The sequence below is a fragment of the Diplotaxodon limnothrissa genome, linkage group LG12 (assembly GCF_057381915.1).
Source record: "Diplotaxodon limnothrissa isolate DT_005_m linkage group LG12, D_limnothrissa_male_GT1.1, whole genome shotgun sequence".
NCBI lineage: Eukaryota > Metazoa > Chordata > Actinopteri > Cichliformes > Cichlidae > Diplotaxodon > Diplotaxodon limnothrissa.
The window spans coordinates 28,528,297-28,546,978 of NC_140607.1; the positions used below are offsets into that span (position 1 = coordinate 28,528,297).

General features: G+C 39.3%; 3 protein-coding genes across 3 annotated transcripts; 1 reads left to right on the plus strand and 2 right to left on the minus strand.

The window, feature by feature from the left end:
• The first annotated feature begins 2,788 nt into the window (after positions 1-2,788).
• On the plus strand, positions 2,789-3,307 carry prnpa (prion protein a (Kanno blood group)). The gene has a single exon (XM_085367000.1). The coding sequence runs from the start codon at positions 2,789-2,791 to the stop codon at positions 3,305-3,307; it is 519 nt and encodes a 172-aa protein (XP_085223126.1).
• Positions 3,308-5,950: 2,643 nt separating this feature from the next.
• prnpb (prion protein b) lies at positions 5,951-16,711 on the minus strand. The gene is made up of 3 exons (XM_085367431.1): positions 16,675-16,711; positions 11,314-12,084; positions 5,951-7,321 (listed from the first exon to the last, which is right to left on the minus strand). Exon 3 carries the CDS (start codon positions 7,312-7,314, stop codon positions 6,223-6,225), a length of 1,092 nt encoding a protein of 363 aa, XP_085223557.1. The 5' UTR covers positions 7,315-7,321; positions 11,314-12,084; positions 16,675-16,711; the 3' UTR covers positions 5,951-6,222.
• LOC146621497 (uncharacterized) lies at positions 14,578-16,711 on the minus strand. The gene is made up of 2 exons (XM_085367430.1): positions 16,675-16,711; positions 14,578-15,992 (listed from the first exon to the last, which is right to left on the minus strand). Exon 2 carries the CDS (start codon positions 15,980-15,982, stop codon positions 14,582-14,584), a length of 1,401 nt encoding a protein of 466 aa, XP_085223556.1. The 5' UTR covers positions 15,983-15,992; positions 16,675-16,711; the 3' UTR covers positions 14,578-14,581.
• Positions 16,712-18,682: the final 1,971 nt, after the last annotated feature.

Genomic DNA, 18,682 nt, shown 5'->3' on the forward strand with positions numbered 1-18,682 from the left:
GACTTGCCTGCTTTTGTATTGTGTCTTTTACAAAGTAAAGAAGAAAATTTAGCCTTTAAAGTGTTAACTCTTGCCACTACTTTGTGGAAGTTTTCGTACAATGTTTGTTATTTAATAAAAAATTTGTCTGGGGAAAATGAACTTGTAGTTCTCATCTGTTTTTGTTGCAGTCACTGTTACCTAACGATGCTGAATTCGTTTGCAGTGGCAGAAGCTTCGGGAGAGCTCGCTGAATGTTCTGGTTTGTTTACTCGGAGAGTTAAATAATTCAGATAAAATTAGAAACGCAAATGTTAAGCCCGCGCTCTCAGGTATTTATGCGTGATGTCGGCAGCACCAGCAGCTTACTGCACAGTCAGCCAATGAGGTGATTGAGATTGTCTGACGGATAACAGGCTGGCCCTGAAACATACTTTCCCACAGACAAGAAAAGGAGTCTGAGCTGCGAACATCACTTTTGGCTTCAGCTTCCCAAAGAGGAATACCATCCAAATCTCCGCCACACAAAAAAATATTAATTTCGCAGGTAAGACTTTTTTTATTTCTATTTTTTTCTCTTTTTTCTTCATGTTACTAATTTATATTAAAATGTGGGATGTTTATTGTATGAGGCTCAGTGAGTTACAGCCTTTTGTTCTTATTTCTGGGATATTTAAAAAAAATATTTGCACAGATCAGAGCTTATATCTAGAAAGTGTAGCTGTAATCTGAGAGTCACTGGATTATTCTCAAACTAACTGACCCAGTGTAATTATAGCTCGAGTTACCTTGTAAGAGGACACAGATTAGACAGTGTACACCGTCTGTTGACAGAGCCAATGATGTCATGGTCATATAATCAGTGGTGGGACATGTATTTCATTTCTTTGTAAAAGAATTAGTAGTACTATACAAAGTAATGTAATATAAAAGTTGCATACAGCGTACAAAGACTGTGGTATTTGTCAAATCCTAATTCTCAAGCAAGCTAATTACAATTAATATGAATGCATCTCAAGGTACAAACAAGGATTATAATAAATAAAAAGTCAACTCTAAGTTCTCTTTTAATCATGGATACTTAATAATAATATATAAAACCAACCTGGATTTATAGACTGAATGGTTGATAAAAGAGAATTTAAGTGGAGCGGATTAAACTTTGCTTTAAATTGGATTTAAAGTTTGAAAAACAGACGTAGTTATGATTCAGTGATAGCGATCCTTATTAGTGGATTGGTGTTATCGATGCTCTAATATGTGAGCTATCCTTCAGTGACGCAGTTGGTCAAGGTGAAACTGCTGTAGGCGTTTTAAATACTGGAGAGTATTTCTTAAAACTCTATAACATACTTATTAAAATTATCTATTTAAATCCTCATCCAGAGAAGACTTAATTAAAATAAAGCTGGTGAATAAAAGTAAAAAGTGCAATATTTCTTTTTAAAATGTGTCAGAGTGCATGTGCAAAGTAGCATTAAAAAACCCACTCAATGTAGTCATGCATACATCAAAAGTGTACAGATTTGAGTAAATGTTTTGATGCAAGCGTATTTCTGCCACAGAAAAACAGAAATTGCCACCCAATTTTATCTCAATATTTCAACATGATTCAATATTTCAAGTTGAGTTATTAAAATTTTGAGATACTTTTTAGTGGCACAAACAAGTCACTAACTCTAATGTTAGTCCTCATGTTCACCTCATTACTGAAATTATTACTAGATACAGGACCTGCTTAGACTTCACAGTACTTAAAAATACACTTGTCCTACCACACTGTATATAAAGTACAATCTTCACTAATATTTTGTTAGTACAGATTATAGCAGTGACATACTTAATGCAATATGTTTTTACTAGGTTTTTGTTTTTTTGGAGTTTACATAATTTAATGTTGGATATTTTATAATAATACATCAATAATATTGTATTTATGGTGCATAGCCTACACCTAAACCTCATATATAAATGTAGCCTGGATGTTTGTTAATACATTATTTTTATGGCCTGTGTCATCTTTCTCTAATTCTTTTTACATGGTTATCTTATGTCTTAGCCTGTCCATAATTTGGGATTAGGTCAAAAATAGTCAGATTTCAGAATTAAGAAAATATGAATTTCATCCCAACAAAAACGAGCTAATCCATAGATTTAGAAACAGACCCCATCTACAGGATCCTAACTGAGGTGCATTAGAAAATATGAGTCTGATCTGATCCCTTGTCTGCTTCAGCACTCATGCCACGGTGCTTGTGTAAGATTTGTTTCTCAAAGCTGGATTAAGAGCAGTGATCTGTGCTGTTCCTAATTCATCAGCAGTGTAATAATACCACACAGCAGGACTAAAGCTGCACTGAGAACATCTCATCAGTGTGTTTGTGTGAGTTCAAGAACCTTTCCATTTTATATAATGTATAAAGTATAGTTTTAAAAAAAATAAATTTAAGTACTCACCATTCAAGTAGTAATAATGCAAATAAATATTTTCTCTTTAAATGATTTAAACGAAATCCTTGGTTGGTACTTGTTGGGTAATTATTTTACTATGTATAGTCTAAAACAGCAACAGCAGAAACAAAAATTTGATTTTCCTGTTTATAATAGCAAAATGAATACATAATTTTTTAAATCCCAATGACAGAACAAAGCTGAGCAAAAAAATTAACAACACAACTGAAAGATGATGTAACATGTAATAGAAGTAAAAGCAAGTCTATAAAAATGTAAAAGTGATTACTAATGAAGTTCATTAACCTCATTAACCAATTCAGTCCTAATAAAGTTTCTATAATCTTATTTTGACAGGATGAAAATCACGTTGGAAATGCACAAACTTTCCACAGTGGCCCTCTGTGTGCTGCTCCTGGCCACACTGTTACCCGGCTCCAAGGCCCGCCGTGGACGTGGAGGTGGTGGGTTCAGCCGAGGAGGAGGAGGCTACAGCCGGGGGTGGGGAGGTCAGCCCTACAGACCACCGCCTGTCCAGAGCAGTGGCCCCAGTGCCGGGAAAATAGCTGGGGCAGCTGCTGCAGGAGCAATAGGAGGATCCATGCTCGGCTCTGCCTTGAGCCGTCCTGGGTATGGGTATGGGTATGGCGGAGGATTCGGAGGATATGGTGGATATGGAGGGTATGGAGGAGGTTATGGATACCCACGATACGGAGGTGGTTACGGCTATGGCCCCCGCCCTGGCTATGAGCCAGAGGGCTCTGGTGATGTAGAGTACTACACCGGAGCATCCAGTGGCCCAATCTACAACAGCATCATTGTTGTCATTGGCTCCCTAATGTCCCTGCTCATGGGCCACTGGGTGGCATTCATGTAGCACTGGAGACGAAGCTGAGATTTACAAACACACCAGAAAAAACCCTCCTTTCAAAAATAACCCATCCTACTGTAAAGGGGACATTTTTAAAGTCATAGTTCACCTGAAATTTGAGTTTTCAGAAATAAAAACCTGTTGCCAATTTGTTTTATGGACACTTCAGTGACCCTGTGTGAGGACAATAAGAGGAGTTTGACTTATCAATGTGACACCATTACGCTGAATATGAAAACACGCGGTCAAAAATCATTATTAAAGTCACGAAATGTAATCTGATTTGATGTGATGTTGCTATCCTGTCCCATTTTTCACTTCTTTTAATGTGACCACTGTTTTTATACATATGGTGATGACTACAGTCTGTAAAGATAGAGCAGGAATTAATTAGATCTGTTTTAAGTTAAGTCTACCTCAAGGAACAATGTCAGGATTAGATGTTAATGTAATTTTCTAATTACCAAATTTAAATATTTTTTTCATTGTGTTGCGAAATCAGTTTCACCCCGGTTCTTTTTTTTGTTCCTCGGCCATCCAGAGACGGCACCGGACTCAGTAGTCATTTTCACAAAAACCTTTATTCCTCTTGTTAAGCATGCATCTTCTAGAAGGGGAGACGTGCAAGGCCAGTGTCCCTCTGCAGATCTTCCACTCCTTTATAGAAGTGACCCCATCATAAAACCCCCATGGTGTGCTGCAAACTCTGTGTCTGTGTGTGTATGCACGAGCACGTGAGTGCCTGTGTGTGCGCGTACCCGTGTGTCTATGTGAGTGCACGTACCCGTGTGTATGTGTGAGTGCATGTGAGTGAGTGTGCATGTAGGTGTGGGTGCGTCGTAACAGTCAAAGCACTGTGTGTGTCTCTGTGTAAATTCCTCTACACAACATAAAAAACAGAGTTAACATATTACAAACACTGAGACCCCCACTCTGCATCCACTGGGCCATTGGCCTCTTGTTGTCTTACATTTACATTTAAGGTGGAGAGTCTCCTGCAAGCCTACTTCTAAGTTTATAACAATTATGAGATTTTATTAAAGGTACAAGCATCAGCAACCCCCAACTGTAGCTTCCTGTCTCCTTTTATGACAGCAGACCCCCAGTGTCAATAAATTCCTTTCCCTCTAAACAATTGCACACACTCTCAGGCTACAGCTAAGCCAAACTGAAACACAGACAAATCCTTCCTTATTCCTCTGATCTAAACAAATTTAACACATATTATAATAATTATTTTCTTGTACTCACAATTGTTACATAATTTTGCCTATGCTGTATATTGTGTATAGGTTATATTTTTTAGTATTGCTTTCGTTGACATATTTGCATAATTAAATGTTTTATGATCATTTGTAGATTTTTATTAAAGAATGTTCTTTAATATTTAAAACTGTTATGAATGTAAAATAAATGTGTGATATAGCTTCGTGTTGACATTCATTCTCCATGCTAACCACATCATTTTAGATTATTTTAGATTATTATTAAGCCTTAGGAACCTTTGTAATCCTTTTCAGACTGACGTCACTGACTTTGTTTCTCATTTGTTCTTGGGTTTCTTTAGATTGTGATATGAAGCATTGTGTTATGAGGGCAATAATCGGGGCTAAGTGTGGCTAGTGAAACTGAACTGAGCTTTCCAAAAGAAAAGTGGTTAATCAAAGTTAATTTATAATCTAACAAGGAGAGGCAATTACTTTTTCACACGGTTTCAGGTCGTTTGAACAGCTTTTTTCTTCCTAATAAAAGAAATCATCATTTACAAACTGCATTTTGCATTTACTCAGGTTTCTTTGTCTAATATAAAAATTGATTTGATTATCTGAAACATTTAAGTGTAAAAATCAAAATAGTGCACTTATTTAAGTTATGTCTGGTATTTTGTGTACCAACACACTGGACCTACAGTTATAAAATGAATAAAAGGTCAACGTGCAGACGGCCAGCTTTAATTTGAAATGCTTAACAAGAATATTGCATTAACCTTTATGGAGCCGCAGCCATTTTTATACACGATGCCCTATTTTCAGGGGTTCATATTTAATTTGAGCTGATAAGTGTTTGCTAGTTCTTAATTATTTCTATAATGAAGCAGGTTAAAGGTCTGACAAGAGAGTTAAATGTGGCATTTAAATCTGAGGTACAAGTAAAATAGACCATTCTTTACAAAGCAAGTCTATCAGAGAGACCGGGACCATTAGGGGGGGCCAAATCACACAGTTTGATACATTTGTTAGGGATCGTTGAATGTCTGGAAATCTACAGACTAATACGGAGCTGAATGATCACATGATCCTTTAAATGGGAAAGAGAAACCCATCACAACATCTAGCTTAGTGTAGCATATTCCCCAAGAGAAAATTATGTCATTACCCAACACAATAATGGTGTGGAGGAGGCCTGGACGGGCTCATGATCCCAGATTTGGAGGTGCTGGATGGATACAATAACATAAAAAATACATAATCCAATGCTGACTCTACCGTTTTCATAACACTAATGCTACGAGACATTGTCATTTGCCAGCTCCGAAGCAATGAAATATCCACAAGTACAAGTTAGTAAAGCTATTTCATTTATTTAACATGACGAGGAAAAAGTGCAAGCCTTTAGGATTAATGAAAACATTCACATTCTCCCATAAGAAACAACCCTTTAGCTCGTTTTGTTTTACAGTTACAGGAAAAGGCTTTGTAACTATTTATTTTAATTTCTCCTGTAATCACAAGTCAGCCATCTGTGCCGTCAATGTTTGCTTTATATGAAGCATAAAGTATAAAATAAAGTATAAAATCTCACAGCAGAAGTCAGCACAAAATAAAGAAAGCATTACAGGTTCCTTTCCACCAAGTTATTTTTCATCTTATCATCTTTCATCTTATTCATGAACACATTCTCTATAATGTCAAATGAACATCTCAGTGCAGCAGCACAGGTACATTGCTGTTAAGTAGCATCAGCATAGCACTTGTAACTACTGCTAAAAGTCTTTGAAAGCCCATCTCCAATCCTTCTACCCCTCCTGTACTCCCGTCTTTCGGCCCTTCCTGTCTCATGTACTTCATGGAGTAAGCCATGTACAACACAAAGCATCTCCTGGTTTTCACCTGCTCGATCAGTGCCGGGTAGCCGATCTCCACAATGCTGACTGTGTCATCTTCTTCGGGCTGATTTGGAGGGCCTGGACTTGCAGGGGTGGGGGTCGAGGGGTTTTCTGTGGCAGTGTCGTTGCTCTGTGATGTCACGAGAGTAGACGTGTTGGTTTTGGTTGTAGCTGTGGCAGTTGTACCTGGTTTGATTTGGGGCTTTTGAGTTTTCACCGGCAAAATGTCAGACCTCTTCATACAGGCATCCATGTAGTCTCCATAACTCTGAACGGGTTGAGTAATTACAGCATCTCTTCCTTTGTCGCTGCTGTATTCAGTAGTATTGGTATTGGTATTAGTATTTTTGTTAGTATTTCTATTAGTGTGGATTATAGACCCATGGTTCCTGTGCATGTAGTGTTTGTAATAATACTCCTCTTGAGGGCTGCGGACAGTAAAGTGAGGATTGTGGAACTGTCCTAACCCATAGCCCAGGGCCGTTCCTGCCACTGCACCTCCAGCTGCAGCTACTACTGCACTGCGAGCAAACCCTCTGGAATTCTCAGAAGGACGATTACCTCCATAACCTCCTCCATACCGTCCATAACCTCCTCCATAGCCTCCATAACCTCCTCCATACCCTCCATACGGAGAACTTTGTCCCGGATACTGGTTAGGGTTGCCTGCTGCACCTGGTTGCCTGGGATAATTGCCTTGCTGCCCGGGACTGCCCTGATTGTTTTGTTTTGGATGGCCACCCTGAGGGGTGGAGTCTTTTTTGGGTTTGTATCCTGTATTGGTGCCCGAAGAGACTTTTTTGCTGCCCGAACTTTTTCCTCTCCCTCCCTTTCCCCTGGTCAGCGAGAAAGGGGTATTAAGCAAGATAAGTGACAAACTAAGCATGGACAATGAATAGAGCTTCATCTTCACTCTGTGGAGACAAATATGAGATAATATTTAGAGCATATCACTTTTAATTTTGTACTTATGTAGTGTTAATGTCACTTTATTATTTTAGTTTTAGTGCTAGAGAGCTGTTAGCAGCAGAAACCTAAAATCATACATGTGTTCTTCTTTTGGCTGCTCTCTTAAGGGGAAGATCGTCTCCCTCCATCTTATCCTATCTCTAGCATCGTCCTGTGTCACACCACCCCCTGCATGTCTTCCTTCCCTAAATTCACCAAATTCAATCTTCTCTGTGGTCTTATTCTATTCCTCCTTTTTGAAATCTCCATATTCAGCACCTTTGCTCATGTGTACTATGCCTCCTCTGCACATGTGCAAACCATCTCAGCATTTTTTTTTTTTAATTTGTAATTGTGTTGGAGGAAACTAGGAAGGCTAGAGCAGAGACGCTGACAGCTGCAATCAGTCATGTATGCACTGGATTTTGTTTTGCACGGTAGAAAATTCACTTTCTTAGGTGCATTTTTGTCTGATTGTTTCATCAATCTCTGTGTTTCCAGATTGTATTTTTGGTGCTTAATTGCCACTTTTGAGATATTAGATTTGCAAGAAGGCAAATGAGCAGTTTAGACATGTGGAAACACAACAGGGTTTCATTTTTTAGGCTTTCAGTAACAAAAGGAAAACTGGAAATTCTCCTGAGAGTCTGCCAATGTCAGTGCTGATAGCTTTATGATGCAGAACCTGAACCTTGGAGGCTGTAATTAGTGACATCTCCACAGTGCTGTGTAATGTCAGTGTTGAGTACTCCTCAAGCTCTTTATTGAGTTGCAAATCCCATCACAGAAATATGATACTAGAAGTGATGCTGAGGCAGTGTGATCATGTAACAATGCAGGGTGTAGTTCAAACTGTTGTTATTTTCTCATCTGTTTTGCTTGTTTTAATTGAAAGAACTGTAATGAAAGCTGGTTTTTAAAACAAGTTGATACGAGCACATATTTATCACCTTGATCTTCGAAATTAAATACAAGTATGAAAATGAGACAGGCAGGTGGATAATCAAACAGATATTATATTGGAGGGTAAGTAATGTTTATTAAAATGATGAGGAACTGTAGATGATGAAGGTAGTTTATATCCCTTATCTTAATTTTGTTTTCAACTATCAGAATTTTAAAATATCTTGCTTCCAGGACATAAATATGTACAATGCACTGAAAAAGTATTTACCCCCTCCTGGTTTTTAGGTTTTCACATATTTGTCACACGTACATGTTTCAAATCATCCAAAAAAGTTTGACATTAGACAAAAATAACCTAAGTAGTTATTAAGGGGGTAAAACATCTTTGGCTCACTGTCCTGCTGCATCACCCAAATGAACTTGAGCTTCAGGGCATGAACTGATGGGTGGACACTCTCCTTCAGGATTTTCTGGTAGAGAGCAGAATTCAAAGTTTCATCAACTACAGCAAGTCATCCAAGTCAAGAAGCAAAACACCCCCAGACCATCACTACCACCACCATGCTAGACTGTTGGCACGATGGTCTTTTTGTGAAATGTTAGTTTATGCCTGCAGTTCTTTAGATGTGGTTATCCAGTCTTGTGAGCTCCTGGATGAGTCGTTGATGTGCTCTTGGAGTCATTTTGATACACTGGTTCATTGTAACCCTTTCCAGACTCATAGATGTCAATGACTTTGTTTCTCAGTCGCTTCTTTAGATCATGGTGTGTTGCTTTTTGAGATCTTTTAACCTGCTTCATTTTGTCAGATACCATCGATTTAAGTATCACATTAATTTTAAAATCTTATTGCTTACTTTTAAAATCATAAATAATATCGCGCCTAGTTATCTTATTGATCTTCTCAGCCTGTATATTCCTAGGAGAGCACTGAGATCATCAGGACAATTGCTCTTGGTGCAACCTAGGTCACTGCAAAGAGCAGAGGTGACCGTGCTTTCGCTCTGTTTGCACCTAACCTCTGGAACAATCTCCCACAAGCTATTCGTGCATCTGACTCGATCCAGAATCTCGATTGAAAACTTATCTATTTGGTTTAGCCTTCCTGGCTATCTAGAGTACGATTCTTGTAAGTACCCTTTTCTTCTGTTTTGTTGAACAAGGTTTTGTATTGATTTTGCTTTTGAAGTTTTATTTCGATATCTGCTTATCTTGTATGCTTGGTTAATCAATGCTTTCCACCTGCTATTTGCATTTGTATTTTGCTACTGCTTTTAGTGGATTTTGTGAAGCACTTTGGTGTACCTCTGGTTTTAAATGTGCAATACAAATAAAGTCGTATTGTATTGTAAGTTATTTCTGGATTCAGCAGGTGGGCAGTAATCAGGCCTGGGTGTGGCTAATGAAATTGAACTCAGCTTCCAAAAAATTTGATTGACCAAAGTCGAATCATGATTAAACAAGGGGGTTTGATAAGCTTTTTAAATGAAATCATCATTTAAAAACAATACTTTATATTTACGCCGGTAATCTTTGTCTACTATAAAAATGTGTTTGTTAATCTGAAACATTAAAGTGTGACAAATATACAAACAAACAAGAAAATTAAGAAATAACTCTCATAGGAGTTATATACAATTATATATGAGCTAACGGGTTTATATTAGCATGTTCACATTTTAAATGACAATAAAATATATTACTACTAAAAATTATTTTAACTGTCTGTCCAGTTGTTTGTAATGTGTTACTACAAAATTGAATACTATTCAGTCTGTTGTCAGACATGACGTGGAAAAACCACAAATCCTTGTCTGAGAAGGTGTGGCTTTAGAAAATATATAAAGAAAAATAAAGAAAATTCCATTAGACAGGCGCCTTAGTGGCGCTCCAAAATGGATTTCCGCTGTGTATCAGCCTGGGACGCATGATGCTAATTGATCAGTATCTGAAATAATGGAATGAGCCATCGTTTTTGCAAAACCACACAGGGAAGGCAAAAAAAAAAAAAAAAAAAAAAAAAATAGAAAGTAAGAAAGAAGAAGGGAAAAAAAGGGCTGTGGACAAACTGGAGAAGGAGGGTTTATTTAACTATTTATCTGAGCATTTTTGGATACCGAAAATCTTCCCCGCCTCACACACAAATAGCTGCTTTTGTGTACTTTAAAAAAACCCAACAACTGTTGTTTAAATTATCTTGTCAGATCTTGTTATAGGTCGTGTTTAACAGTTCGGCTGCTGTGACACAGCAATTAAAATTAAGCCTGATTTAATTAACTTTGATTTATTCTGGTGTTGTGCCAAAAAGCGATTGTATTTAAATAGTTTTAAATGACTTGTTTGCCTTTAATCTGTGAAATGTACGTCAAGCATATCTGTCGTGAATGATCTCAAGCTATTTTATGCCATTTCTACCATGAGTTAAAAGATTAAATTGGTTTTTGGCAAAGCGACCTTTATATGTTCTTTATTTATGAATGTCAAACACTCACTGTTCTTCAAGAGGCCAGCTGGCTTTGTAACAAATATAACATAATAGCTATATAAAAATATTTTAAGTGGCTAAAAATCAATCCAGATTATAAATTATATATTAAAGACTTGCAATAAAGGTATTTTCTTTATTTTACACATAACCTCCTCGGTATGGTAAGCATTTTATTTGTCTCAGGCTAATACAGCGACTAGTGATAACTAATCGATGATTTTTGCTTTAAATACTTGTAAAAACTTTTTTAACTGTATGCGATGCCTTTCCCTGTAACTTGTTGTTAAAGAGCTGCCGCGATATGGGAGGCAATAACAAGTTGCCCGGTGGATGGTTTGTTCCTTGAAACAATTAAAACATATGTTACATGTTGTTAGAATTTATTTATAACTGCATATTAATGCAGGGAATTCATATTAAAAGGGGAAAACTTCACTGGAATACGCCCTGCAATAACCACTGCCTGATACTCGGTTAGATAAAGACTGTTTACTCCAGGTGACGTGAACTGCGCACAGATCACAGGTAGAAACATTAATTGCTCTACTTTACCTACAGCCTCACCTGTGTGGTGACCGTGAGTCAGATGAGTTCCTTCCTCCCTGTTTGTCTTCGATAATGTCCCCGCGGCGCTCGTACCTCTCCGGTTATGGTTTCAACTGTTTCATTTCTGTCTGACATATGGCCGCACGAGAGATGTGGGTCGCTTAGAAACAGATGATGGGGGCAGGGCTGGGGTGGAGTCGATTCTCGGCATCCACCGCGGAAAAGGAAATGGAAAAATAATCAAATAAGGGCCCACAGCCAATCAGCAGCGAGAGTTCAGTGCGTGTACTTACTAATGGTTCAACTTTTAAGTGTCTGCTTTACTGAACGTTTTACCATATATCGTACATTTGGCTCATACTGAAAGAATAAATGATTCCATTTTCAATTCAACTTTATTCATATAGCACCAAATCACAACAACAGTGACCTTAATACTGTATGGTAGAGGCCCTACAATAATACAGAGAAAATCCCAACAATCAGATGACCCAAGGGTAAGCACTTGGGACGGAAAAACTCCCTTCTGCTTGTCCAGTTTCCTATTTTTATTTTATGTTTTTTTAAGAAAATTGAGTTGAAAGCCTGCTCGCTTATCGACAGACTGCAGAGGGATCAGTGGCTAGCCAGAGGAAACTGGGAGAAACCCATGGAGAGTACTCCTTTGGTAGCAGGAAGCCAGGTTGTAGTAACGGGTTTGAGTGGCGGTGCACTTGAACTCAGGAAAGTCTACAACAACGCAGGAATGGCAGTGCGGAAACGTCAGCCATCCTTTCACCAGAGCAGACACTGGAAACAGACAAGAGAGGAAACAGGGTTTAAACAGGCCACAAAGCATGAAGAACATTGTTCAGTTTCTTTTCTGTTTACTCTAATTAAAAAACTGTCTTTATGGGATTTATAAAAAAGTTCCACTTTCCAATTTCCACTTGACCTAAAGAAATGTTTGATATGTAAATTATTTTGTATATGAACAGTTATCTTTGCTTATCTCTGTCCTGACCATCTCTTGTGTTTATTTGTAATGTAGACTGTAAAAAGAGGCGTACTGATATGATGGAGTAAAGTGTTTGCTTTCACCACTCGCGGTTAAAAAGCTCTCAGCTGGTCACTGGAGGATGTTTGTGTGGCAAAAACAGGGAGTGTCTCCTTTAGGGGGGGGGGGAGGTCTTGGTCTTTGTTTGAGTAATAGGCTGTAATTGGTGCCACGCCGCCCCTTCAGCTGTGCTTCAGGTTTCTGATAGTTAGAATGACTCAGGACTGTTGTTTTATTTAAGCTAACATTATCATCCTGCTGCAACCAGGTTTCTGTAAGGCAGACTAAATCGATCTGTTGATCAATTATTAAGTCATGTACTAACAGAGACTTGGAAGAAAGAGAAAGTTGTTGTTTTTTTGTCTGTTTGGGAGCTGACACAGTCAGGGGATGGGGTTTGGGTGGATAACAGGAGGAGAGAAGCTGCAGAGAGGCGTGTAAGACTGCAACTCTGCTTCCTGGTCACATTTTGTGGGGTTAATACGTTGGCCTGATTTCTAGAAATGAGAGCTGCTCCATTCAAAGTGGGATGGATGCCGTCTCTCCTAACAAGACCAGGTTTCCTCCAGAAAGTTTCACAATTATCTATGAAGCCCACGTCGTTTTTTGGACACCACTCAGACAGACAGCAATTTAAAGATATCATCTGGCTAAACTTGACACCCCTGGTCTGATTGGGCAGGGGAATTCAATATGGTTAGTGACCTCCGATTGACATAATCGGGTGTCATTATTGCCGGCATGAATTATAATTTTAATGAATTTACGTTTACCCTTAGCCAGCAGTTTTAAATTCCCCTCAATTCGCCAAATATCCCTTCATTACGAAAGCTGGCTTTTTTAAGAAGAAGGAACATTTGAGGTCAGACTAACATCTGTAGGAGCTGAAAGCATCTTCTGACGTTAAAAATCTCCTGGATTTACGAGCGGAGATGTTATCAAAACGAGTGCGTAATCTGCACTTTACGTGGATGACTCAAAGCTGATATCGCGGTGCTAAAACTTAGCACTGCAACACTGTTTTCATGAAACAGAGCAGAAATTAACTGAAATGAACTTCCTTTTCTCAGCAGTGCGTACACAGAGAGCAACTTCTCTCTGCTCAGTCTGTAAAAAAGAAAATCTTTAGTGTGTTAGATTAATCCCTCAATGTTGCAGTGTGCTATTCAAACTAAGAAGCGGTGCACTCTACATCCACATGACACAGTAACATGGTAACTGGAAAGCTGTTTTCAAAGAGAAGCACTTGTGGGAAACCTGAGCTCACATTGGATTTTTGAGCCATTATATCACATTTCTTTTACTGAAGTGTGTCTTTGTATAGAAATTACAGTGCATTTTTAGTAGCTCATTCTGCAATTGTGGATAATTTCCTTCAGTAAATCTGTCCTATAACGTGTCAGATAAAATACAAATTATTTTCTTATGTTTTGCTCTTGTGGTCCAGTGCAGCCTGTTTCCTCCTGTGTTGCATTTCTGTGACTGCAGTCAAAATTCTCTCCATCGATCACTTATCCCAGCTGACCTGAAGTAAAAATTCATGATAAAGGCTGTGGATTCATTTGAATCAAACAGAAGAGGAGAGGAAAAGGGTGCAACTTCAATCACACGAGGTTACTGTTTATTGCAGGGGTGTCAAACATAAGGCCAGAATTAGCCCAGTAAAGACTCCAATCTGGCCATTGCATGGCTTTGGAATTTTTTTACTTTAAACATATTTGACTCCATCATATATGTAATAGATCAGAATGGATCATCTTTAGGGCTGATACCAATCAGGTTTCTTCAGTAAATACAATGAGAGTCCATCTGCAGCTCACACTAGTGTTTTCAGATTCATCCTGCTTGCTTCATCATTCATGCTGACATGCTTACAAACTTTAACTTATTTACAATCTTAGTTAAAGCATACTCTACTCAGCTAGTTCAGCTCAGGCTGATGTCATTCATGCACAACGTATGACCCAAAATGAATCATAAGATGAAAACTTTTACATTTGTTTATTATAATTTACTCCAGACTCACTGAGATTTTTCTCAAAACCAAACATCTAGACTTTGATTACAATTCTTCTGGTGTCTGCAAATATCTACAAAAACCAGTGATTATAAAGGTCTGCTATGTTGCCCCCTGGTGGGCTGTGAAAGTGTTGCATATGGGTTGTGAGTGTTTCATCGCACACTCATTTGGTCAGATATAAAAACCAAATGAGCAACACATCACACAAGTTTCTCTGTGTAAAGAAGGCTTTAGTGCAGCTGTGTTTGCAGTATCACTATAATGCTGGTGATGACAGAGAAAAGCCCTCGCAGGTCTGTCTGCAGTCTTTGCGCTCCACTGCTGCTTTCAAGTTTGGTCTTTTTCTTCAAGTTTCTTTCAGCATTGACGATGTAAAGTTCGATGCACCTCTTGAGCTTAACCTGTGTGATCAGTGCTGGGTAACCAATCTCCACAATGCTCACTGTGTCGTCATCATCAGTTTGGAGGAGCTGTGAAGCTGCAGGTGCAGGATTGTCTTCATACTTATTCGGAGGGTGAGGAGTTGAAGGGGAATCTGTTGAGGAGTTTTTCGTTGCGGTGCTGTTACTTGTGGCGCTGCTGGCAGTGCCAAGAGCAGCAGTAATTGATGCAATGGTGGAGTTCACAGTAGCAGCTGTGGGGGGTTTAGATGTAGTCACAGCTGGTTTGAGGTTTGGTTTTCGATTCTTTACAGGGACAAGATCTGCTCTATTCATGCAGGACTTTATGAAACTATCAAATGTTACGTCAACTTGTATGTATTCGTAATCTCTGCTGAAGTCATTTGTATCAGTAGATCTAATACCATACTTCCTGTACATGTAGTAGTTGTAGTAATACTCCTCCTGGGGGCTGTGGAAGTGAAAGTGAGGACGGGGGAACCTTCCTAACCCGTAGCCCAGGGCCATTCCTGTCAGAGCTCCTCCAGCTGCCGCCAATGCTGCTCTGCGACCAAAACCTTTGGATTTATCAGAGGGAACAAAGCCCTGTGCCTTTGCATAGTTTGAGAAGGGAGAGCCGCCACCAGCACCATAACCCCCATACCCAAAGCTGCTGGCATAGTGAGGACTCAGGATTTTGTTGTTTGGGTTGTGGTTTATGTATCCGCCTGGATAACCCCCGTAACTGCCATAACTGCCCCAGTATGGGTAGCCCGGTCCTGGGTAAGCACCAGCTTGATGTCCTGGGTACCCTGGGTAGAATCCTTGATTAGGATACCCACTTTGGTAAGGGTATCCTCCTGGTCTGCCTGGTTGTTGAGGGTAACCTCCTTGGTTGGGGTTACCTCCTTGGTAAGGGTAACCTCCTGGTCTGCTTGGTTGTTGAGGGTAGCCTCCTGTGTTGGGGTAACCTCCTGGTCTGCCTGGTTGTTGGGGGTAGCCTCCTTGGTTGGGGTTACCTCCTTGGTAAGGGTAACCTCCTGGTCTGCCTGGTTGTTGGGGGTAGCCTCCTTGGTTGAACTGTGTGGACTGTTGGGTCTTAGACTTAGTGTCCTGATTAGGTTTTGTTTTTGAAGGCTTCTTAAAAGCATTCATTATCTGAGGAAACTTTCCTCTTTTGGAAGCCAGTGAAGGTTTAATGTGAATGACGAGAAGAGGTAGACACAAGATGGCTATAAGTGTTGGCTTCATCTTTGTACCACTGCAGAGAGAAGTCAGAGAAGAAAGCAAACAGGAAGACACTAGTAATATTATAATTTATCCTCTGTAGGCCACGAGGTTTCATTTTTCACACCTGGAGTCTTCCTCCTTTTCTTTGTGTGCAGTCTATTTTTGACTAAACCCCCCATAGAGTTGAGTGACATAATATTGTAAATCTATGTGCACAGCCCTGCTTTTAACAGCACTGATCCGTACTTGCGCAGTGCTGTCTTATGATTATTTAATATAAATGGAAAAACTCACTGAAACCTTAAAATGCATGACCCTAACTGTGAAGTTAGAAAAACCTCTGAATAATCTTTGAAATGCATGTAACTGTATCAGTGCATTGCATCAATTACAACCGTCATATGCGTTTGCACGACACATTCTTGCCCTACTGTTATCAACACGAAGCTGTAGGTCCGTTAAAGCTGGCGAGCTTAAAATAGAGCAGTCTTTCAGCAGCCAGCCATATTTATAGCTGTTTTTAAAACGCAAAACACTTGCTTGAATCGCTCCCCGCCACCAAAAGGAAAACAAAGAAGTGCACAAAACTTATCTATCACCTGATGTCCACGTAAAGTCTCTCACCAGGTCGAGCCTGTGATCACGAACACGTTGCCTCTGTTTGCTCTTAGGTTAAGACAAATTCACCACAAAGCACACAAACACATACTGACCTGTGCTTCCAGCGAGTCCACGGCAGCACTGCTTGTGTATGAGATAAACTTCAAATGTCAGCCCCTCCTGTCCCCATGGCGACAAAAAATTCAACCCCCTTCCCGTCACCATCTCCCAAAATACACCACAGACATTCACACACTCACTCTGTCATTCATTGTCAATCTCGACCCAGAGAAAACACATTCATTTAAACCTTCGACTCAAGCTCAAACTAGAGACAACAACTTTTCTGACTCTTTTAAAAATGTCTTTGATATCCTTCACAGCGCAGGTGAGCAGCTCACACTGGTGTCATCCATCCACAGATGTTGGCGTTAGATGAAAGGTTTAAGATTTTTTTTAAAAATTATAATTTACTGAAAATCGGGATGTTTCTCAAAACCATAAATCTAGATTTCCTTTGACTACGAGATCTTCAAATTTCTAAACCAGGGGTTAGACGTGTGGGGTGCTGCCCCCTGGTGGGCCGTGAGGGTGTTGCGGGGGGAGAAGAGTAGTGTCTCTTGGCTTGTGACATTCTTAAGTTTGGGAATGAGTGATCTAAACTCATTTTCACAGAAGTCCATATTAAAAAAATCCAAAAACAGTTTCAGATGAAGGGCCAAATGACTGATACACCATGCTGCTGTTGCACTCTCTTCTTTTTCCTTTTCTGTGTTTCTCCATATGATGAAGGCCTCAGAGCAGCTCTGTTTGGATGTTGCTGCCCAGCAGCATCAGTGTAATGCGGGTGAATATAGACAAAACCCTTGGACGACACCTCTATAGTCTCTACTTCTGATTTTAAGCTCCAGCTTTTTCTTTAAGAGCTTTTCGACATCCATTGCATTAAGCTCTCTGCACTTCCTGAGCTTCATCTGATCTGTTCTTGTCACCGTGTGTAGTTCACTTTAGCGTCAGGTCTAACAGGCACAAGATCTGTTCGATTATTCATGCAGAACTTCATGAAACTGTCAAATGTCTCAGCAGGTTCATTGTCTCTCACGACAGGCTTCAGGAAATTATATAAATATTGAAAGCCTCAACTTTACTCCTCCAAACATACCTCTTCTCATTGTGATTAAAAAACAAAACAAACCCTCAATACTCTGATCTTGTATGACCATAAAATTCTTCTTCAGGAGGTATTTGGCTCCTCCATGTGGGCAGCTGCTCCCATGATGAGTGTATGTCAACTTCTGACTACACCTGTACACATCTGTAAGTGGTTTTATGTTTGATCCTAATTTGCAACCAAGTCTATTTACAGGCCATTTATCAGCAAGAATATTAAATCAGTAGAACTTTACTTTGATCAGAAACACAAACTAAAGTGATTTAATGTCTCCTTGATTAGGTTACAGGACAAAATCCTGAATATGGAGTAACATTTAATGTTTGAACAAATCAAGTTTAAAGTTTTGAGTAACTAAAGTTTCGAATTAAGAGCTCGAGTAACTAGCTGGCACTCATCTACAACACACTGAAAGCATTAAAAGCTATGAACTAATGAGACTAATGACTGTAACGGCTCTGAAGTGGGCAGAGAAAAAGAGAAAGTTGACACCCTTTATCTCTAACTGGGTCTGAGTTTGTCAAACCTGCGAACACAAAGAAAGCCTGGATATGCTGAACTGGCATTGCAGTACACCCATCATGACCTCTGACCCCAGAGTCAGGTGTGACTACAGGGTTCTTTAGAAAGCACTGATCCGTTACTGATGACACAATGTTGCAAAAACAGTTCACATCCATTAAAAACTGAAGCACAAAAGAGAGAAAGTTTTGAGTCTTTTTATTGATCTCCTTCAGCGCAGGATGTAGAGATGATTGAAAAGGTGTCTGCTTTTCCCATCAGTAACAACACTGGTGATTATAATTCGAGGAATCATTTGGATCAAACTGGAAAGGGGCCAAACAGGAGACATTCGTCTATAAAGAAAAAGGTGCAACTGGGCGCTTCAAACACAGAGGTGACTGAAAAACCAAAGTAATATATTCTGATGACAAACAATCACCCTCTAA